At 36.1% G+C, this 7,500-nt stretch overlaps 1 protein-coding gene across 1 annotated transcript in view; it reads right to left on the bottom strand.

The window, feature by feature from the left end:
• Nucleotides 1–7,500, bottom strand: part of LOC122254589 (nephrin) — a 143,509-nt gene that overhangs the window by 10,233 nt on the left and 125,776 nt on the right. Inside the window, exons 18-19 of the mRNA XM_086551346.1 lie at nt 3,909–4,093; nt 2,300–2,464 (exon numbers count right to left, since the gene is read on the bottom strand). Of these exons, the coding sequence (XP_086407472.1) occupies nt 2,300–2,464; nt 3,909–4,093 (350 nt within the window). The remainder of the gene's footprint in view (nt 1–2,299; nt 2,465–3,908; nt 4,094–7,500) is intronic.

Here is a 7,500-nt window from a genome sequence, read left to right as displayed (position 1 = left end):
TCAGGAAACAAACAAACATACATTTTTTTTTCTTTTTTAAGGAATCGTGGAAGTGATAAGCCTGGATATCAAGATCAAAGTCGAGCATCAACAGCATCCTATCTTGATGGAAATACCAAGAATTTTCTAGTAGATACACTTTTTTTTTTTTTTAAATGAATATAGAGGTTAGAATTGATGTGACCTTTGACCCCAGGACTGCAAGGGACGAATACAAGACGCCGTGTCACCGCCTTAAAAAGATATAATGACGCCAGTGGTAGCTGGTAGGGGAAGTGGTAATGGTATTGCAGTAATTATGATAATGATGGTGATGATTATGATATTGAGGATACACAAAATGATGATAATGATTATCAATAACGATGATATTGATAGTGATGATAGTAATAATAATAATAGTAACAGTGATGATATTAGTGACAGTAATGACAATGATGACAGTATCGATAATTTGATAAAAGTGATGATAATGATTAAATGATAATAACAATAATCTGATGATAGTGACAATAACAGTGATAACGATTTTGAAAATAATGATATTTGCTAAAATTCCATTGTGTATTCGATCCCTTAATTCTTTCTTATCCAATCTTCATTAATCTCAAAGTATCCATTATTAAAAAAAAAAAAAAAAAAAATTACCCCCAATCAAGATAGCTAGAAATAGATAGGATCATGTCAACTCGATGAATAAAAACTAATTGGCAACTGAAACACACTAAGCCCCGCCTCCTTTCTACGGAGATGTTGATGTTCAAGTAATTGACGTTTATGTGTTACTATCTTGTTTCTATTATCTTTTATCATTAAGTATGCAAATCGTACACCAGCAATTAACAAAGAACTTTGTAGAGACGACAATTGGAAAATAAATATATTATTTTGTTATTTAACTATACAGCCTATATTGCAAAACATTCCAGAATATATTACGAAATGCACAATGTCACATATTGTGATATAATGATATATATGATGAAATAACATAAAATACACAATATATACATGGAGATTTATGAAATATGCAGCATATACACATCATGAAATATTTACTGGATGCTGAATGAAATAATAAGTATATTAAGTTTTTGGTTCTTAAGAAAGCTTGTAAAAACCTTTAATTAGTGTAGGAAAAGAAATGTAAAGTTTTCTTTTATATCCTGGGGAAATTTGCCTGGTTTTCAAGCATTCTTTTGCTTATTAGAATCTTTATGACTAGCGGCCAACGTTTGTGAGGCTGCCTTTAAAATCCGGAACAATTTTAGAAACTTCTTGAATTTATTTGCTTCCCCACATATTCATTTTTTTTTAAAGGATCCACTTGAAGAAATGCAGGCGTTTTATTACATACAAAATAGATTATCAATTTATCATCTAATTCTGTGATTCAAAGAATAGTTGTAGCATTCGCAGTAAAAAGGGGGCGTGGCTAAAGAAAACCTAGCCAATCAAAACACTATTCACAATGCCAAGTATGGTAATATGGAGAAAGTTTTTATATCTATATTCGATTTTCTTAAGATTATCAAAAATCAAAAATAATTCTAACGAAGTGTTTTTAGACCATCGACAGCCATCAATAAACATGGAACTTTATTTTCCATTATTATTAAGTTAAAATGGCAGTGGCACTACCTGTCTGCCACTCGTTACCAAAATTCTTTCAAAAATATCTGTTCAGCTGCGATGAACTGGTTCGTGGGTCATGGCTAATCCACCCATAATTCGAATAAATTTTTGACAAAACTGATAATGAGCCGATAAATGAATTGATAGTCTTCTTACTACACCTAATATGATAATAGTAATAATACGATGATAATGATAATGAAGACAATAATGATAATGAAAAAGGATGATAATGATAATAATAATGAAAACTATGATAAAGATAATGATAATGAAAATGATAATAATGAAAAAAATGATAATGATAATGAAAATAATAATAAAGATAGTGATAATTAAAATGATAATAATGATAATGATAATAAAAATGTTAATAATGATAATGATAATAAAAATGTTAATGATGATAATGATAGTGAAAAAGGTATTGATGATAATGAAAGTCAAATCTATCATAATGATAAAGAAAATTATAATTACGATAATGATAATGAAAATGACCAGATAAAAATGATAATGATAATAATGATGACCAAAGAAGAAATAAAGAAAGGGATAATAATAGCACAAGTGACAATGACTACAACAATAACAAAACAAAACAAAACAACAATACAACTCTTACAACAACAACAACAACAACAACAACGCAACACAAACTCACCGCAAAGTCCTCGGGCGTTGCAGGGGGGGAGGGGGGGAGGAGGGAGAAGTGCACCACGAAGGAACCGTAGGAGTTGCGACTGATGCAAGTGTAGTTGGTATAGTCCTTCTCCGTGACGTCACGAATTCGAAGCACCGAGGACCACTCTGCTACTCCGTCGGTCAGCTGGGGGAGGAGGGAAGGTGAGGGAGGGGGGAGTGGGGAGGGGGAGGAGGAGGAGAGAAGGTGTGGGGGGGGAAGGTAGAGGGAGGGGGAGGAGGAGGAGAGAGTGTGGGGGGAAGGTAGAGGGAGGGGGGAGGAGGAGGAGGGAAGGAAGGTGGGGGGAAAGGAGGGAAGAGGGAAGGTAGAGGGACGGGGAGGGGTGGAGGGAAGGTAAGGGAGGGAAGGAGGGAAGGTGAGGGGGAAGGAGGAAAGGTGGGAGGGAAGGAGGGAAGGTAGGGGGAAGGAGGGAAGGAGGGAAGGTGGGAGGGAAGGTGGGGGGAAGGAGGGAAGGTAGGGGGAGGAAGATGGACGGAAGGAGGGAAGGTAGGGGAAAGAAGGAAGATAGGGGAGGAGGGGAGTGAGGAAGTTAGGGAAAAGCAGGGGGGATTATCAGGTAAAAAAAAATAAAAAAAAAGGAAAAATGATAATTAGCATCATAAGACAAATCCAAATATAACTAAAAAAAAAAGAAAAAAAGAGACAAGAATAATAATATTTAACGTAATTTGATCCCGATAACTTTGTGACTATAATCTGAAACGTGGCTCTCTGTCCCGCTTAGAAATTAACACAGCTACGCGCTCTGAATCTCAATTGGACATCTGGATACTATTAAACGTACGTGACGCTGCGCCGCACGTCCGTATAATTACAGAACAACCATTTCGCTGCTAATACGAGCACGGCTGACGTACGCTTAAGGACACTAGACCCTCCTAACCGTAAGTATGCACAGTATCACAATATTCATTCCACGAAAACCCACCTTGCAATAAGTTCGCTTTTCCTACAGTATCCATGCTCCGATAAAAGAAGACCTACTTATAAGTACGCACATATTGCACTATCAATACCAAGAGAACTATAAAATATGCACTATTATATTGCACTATCAATGTCAAAAAAGCTATAGAATATGCACTATTATTTGCACTATCAATACCAAAAAAACTATAAAATATGCACTATTATTTGCACTATCAATACCAAAAAAACGATAAAATATGCACTATTATTTGCACTATTAATACCAAAAAAACTATAAAATATGCACTATTATTTGCACTATCAATACCAAAAAATCTATAAAATATACACTATTATTTGCACTATTAATACCAAAAAAACTATAAAATATGCACTATTATTTGCACTATCAATACCAAAAAATCTATAAAATATGCACTATTATTTGCACTATCAATACCAAAAAAACAACTATAAAATATGCACTATTACATTGCACTATCAATACCAAAAAATCTATGAAATAGGCACTATTATTTGCACTATCAATACCAAAAAAAACTATAAAATATGCACTATTATTTGCACTATCAATACCAAAAAAAACTATAAAATAAGCACTATTAATGCCACAAAAAAATCGCAACAAAATCGCAAATACCTTAGGCGAACTTATGGAGTATTTCCGATCAGTGTAAATCACTCGATCGCCATCAACAGTCCACTTAAACGAAGGCGAAGGAGAGGCGTGCACTCGACAGTCCAGCTGGCCCTTGTCACCAACAGCTGACCACCACCTGTCGACCTGCGTGCCATTGGTGACGTCACTGGCGGATGTCGGTGCCTCTGATGACGAGGTTGAAGATCGTGAGGGGCTCGGCGAGATGAATATCATTTGCAACTTGGTGTTAGAACTGTTTAAGCGGATTTTTTTCTCTTTTTTTCTCTCTTTTTTTTTTTTGGGGGGGGGGGGGGGGTTGATGGTGGGAATAGCGTGATGTATTTTGCTTGTTGATGTTGTTGTTGTTTTCAGGGTCGAGTGACTTTCATTCTTAGCATGACAAATATTATTGTAATTATCGTTAATGGCATTATTGCTATTATTACTCCAATCATGGCAATGAAGGGTGATGATGTTGCTATTACTACTATTACTGTTATTATCATCAATATATTAGTATTATTATATTATTATCATTACTCTTATCACAATTCTTATTGTTGTTCTTATAATCATTATTACCTTTATTACAATCTTTATCATCATTTCTGTCGTTATCATAATGAATTTAATAATGATTGTCACACTTTTGATCGGGCGAAGCACTTCAGACTATAAATGATGCACTTTATATGAAGAAAAAATGCAGTTTATAATTCATAGAAAACATACAAAAATAGGTGTTACATATATATATATATATATATATATATATATATATATATATATATATATATATATATATATATATATATATATCGAAAGAGAGAGAGAGGGAGAGAGAGAGAGAGAGAGAGAGAGAGAGAGAGAGAGAGAGAGAGAGAGAGAGAGAGAGAGAGAGAGAGAGAGAGAGAGAAGAGAAAGAGAGAGAGAAACAGAAAGAGAGAAAGAGAGAGAGAGAGAGAGAGAGAGAGAGAGAGAGAGAGAGAGAGAGAGAATGAAATAGATAAATAAAGAAATAGGAAGAAGGGAAGGAGAGAGAATGGAGAGGCGGACAGGCCAGGCGAAAAGAGAACAAGAAATATGAAAGATAATAACACGCAAGTAAGAAAAGATATCAAGTAAAACAGATGCCTTTGAAGAATGTCGCGAACTTATATATCTTCCGGGAAGACATAAAAGATCTTGCACGATTCCGTTTTCTGTGTCACCGGCAAGAAGTCAGAGCAGACAGCTGTTTTAGCATTCCTTACAGATTTTATTTCGCTTTAAACAAACAGCCGCGTTTCCATAAACCATTCGAAATTTGGCCTGAATGATAATGGGTTCATATAGAGAGATGTGTTATATTGGTGGGTCGTTGGTTAATATTCTTTCTTTTCTGTTTATATGTATATTGATTAAGAGATGAATAAATGGTTAGATAAATAAGATGACTGAACATATATGGGCATAGTTATTTTCTTCTATTTATGTCTATCAATATGATTATATTTGTGTTGATATTATATTTGAATATAGTAACACATGCACTCATAAATCTTAATAGCTTACCTCCGTCTAACTTCATTAAATCAAAATTAGAATCAGATTAATCTAGCACAGAAAGCACAGACATATCCAGGCAGACCAGAGTTGGAACATTCCATTCTATCATTAATTGGATTTGCCATATCAGATTTGACATGACAGCCGTGTCCTCAGTCATCTTCGCTCCGTGGTCTTCGCCGTCGTCTTCATCGTTGCGCATCCCGAGTCGCATTTGTTTTCGCATCGTTCATCCGCCTTTTACGAAATATTATTGGAACGATTACCTCGTCCTTCGTCTTTGGGATAGTTGGTAAGGCAAACTGTACAGAAATTCAAAGTATTACGGATCGTCCTTGTCCTTCGCACTTACGAAAGACTAAGGATACGGCCGATAGTCCTAGAACGATTCACTGTCACGTCAATCAATCAAGTTAACCAGAACTAACCGAACTGAAAGCGACTTATAGATGAACTAATGATTATATCTTAAGCCTAGCGGGGGGTTATCGTAACAGACGGGACTGCTTTAGAGTGTCCTATTCATTGTGTCCTATTCATTGAGGAGGAGAAAGTTACCTTACGTCAGGGAAACTTTATTACATGGAGCTAATCTACTCCAGACAATAGTTAGAACCACCATCAACCTCCGTTTATATCTACATTCTGAGTTCAACAGGGATTAAAACACAGCTCTCCCTTTCACGTTGCAGATCGGATTATCCGCCCGTTGCAGATTGCAGAATCCCGGTTTTTAAACACGTCCTTATCAGAGAACAAACAGGAATATGAACGAAACAAAAAGGGAAATAATAATAATAAAAAAAATAATGATAACAAAGAAGAATAAATATCAGCCTTTACGATGCGATATATTTGTTTTCGATAGATCCAGAACCTTCTCCCTCGACGGTGAGAGTGATTCTTATTCCTCTCCCGGGAATGGAGACCCGACGGCTACTCGGGAACTTCTGCCACAGGAAAAAGAAGTTCGAATAAAGTTCTTGAAGTCAGCTTGAATGACTGGACTAGAAGGTATTTAAGTGTATTTAATAAGTGTGTTTAAAGTTCCGCGGATCGGAGGGGCGGAATTGATAGGGGTTTTAATTAAATAGCTTGATTTTTTATTTCGTTTACTTGGATGAATACAAAAAAAAAGGGAAGATGTGCGTTTATGGAACTTCTTTTACAAGTTCAGATTAATTAATTCTTCACGTAAAAAAGGCCAAAAGAATGAAAAACTACGTGTATATATATCATGATCACCACCAGTAATATTCAATTCAAAATTCTAAATACATTTGATGACTGTGTTTATTATCCTTTGGCAAATCTTTTATCCCAAACTTAGACACCTTATCGGATTCATTTAATTATCTAAAAAAAACAACCACAGCAAAAACAAAAAAAAACAACAACAAAAAACTGAAAGCTATCAAGTGACTGCAACGCCCCCCCCCCCCCACCCCCACCCCCCACCCCAAGTCTAGAGTAAACAAAAGGCAGAATGTTGTTTTAAAATTTTGTAATCAGTAAATCCGATTACAGTCTATAATGCCCGGAGAGAAGAATTATAGCTTCCTCTCTCTCCTCTCTCTCTCTTTCTTTCTTATTTTTTCTTCTTCAAATGATCTCTTTCTCCCTCTTTCATCCCTCCTACAAAAACTTTCGCTCTCTCTCTCACTCTCTCTCTTTCTCTTTTTTTTTTTCTTATTTTCTCTTTCTCTCTCTTTCAAATCTTCCCCCCCTCCCTTACCCGCTTTTCTCTCTCTCTCTCTTATTATTCTTCCGTCTCTCTTTCTCTACTCCCCTCCTCTTTCTTTTCTCTTCAATTATGAGCTCCCCAAAATATGAATACATTTATGTGCCCCCAATGAAATGGTCTCTAATCATTTTCTCTGTCTCGCTCTGCCCCCCCCCTCTTTCCCTCTCCATGTCTCTTTCCCTCTCCCCCCCTCTTCATTCCTGTCTCATTTACTCTCTCTCTCATTCACCCTCCCTTTCTCTCTCTGTGACACTCTCTCTCCTCCCTCTCTCTCTCTCTCTTTCTCTCTTTCTCTCTCCT

The sequence above is a fragment of the Penaeus japonicus genome, unplaced genomic scaffold, assembly GCF_977035675.1.
Source record: "Penaeus japonicus unplaced genomic scaffold, GWHDUDI00000001_assembly GWHDUDI00000025, whole genome shotgun sequence".
Lineage (NCBI taxonomy): Eukaryota > Metazoa > Arthropoda > Malacostraca > Decapoda > Penaeidae > Penaeus > Penaeus japonicus.
The sequence above is the reverse complement of the archived record's forward strand: the minus strand, read 5'-3'. Positions and strand labels throughout refer to the sequence as shown.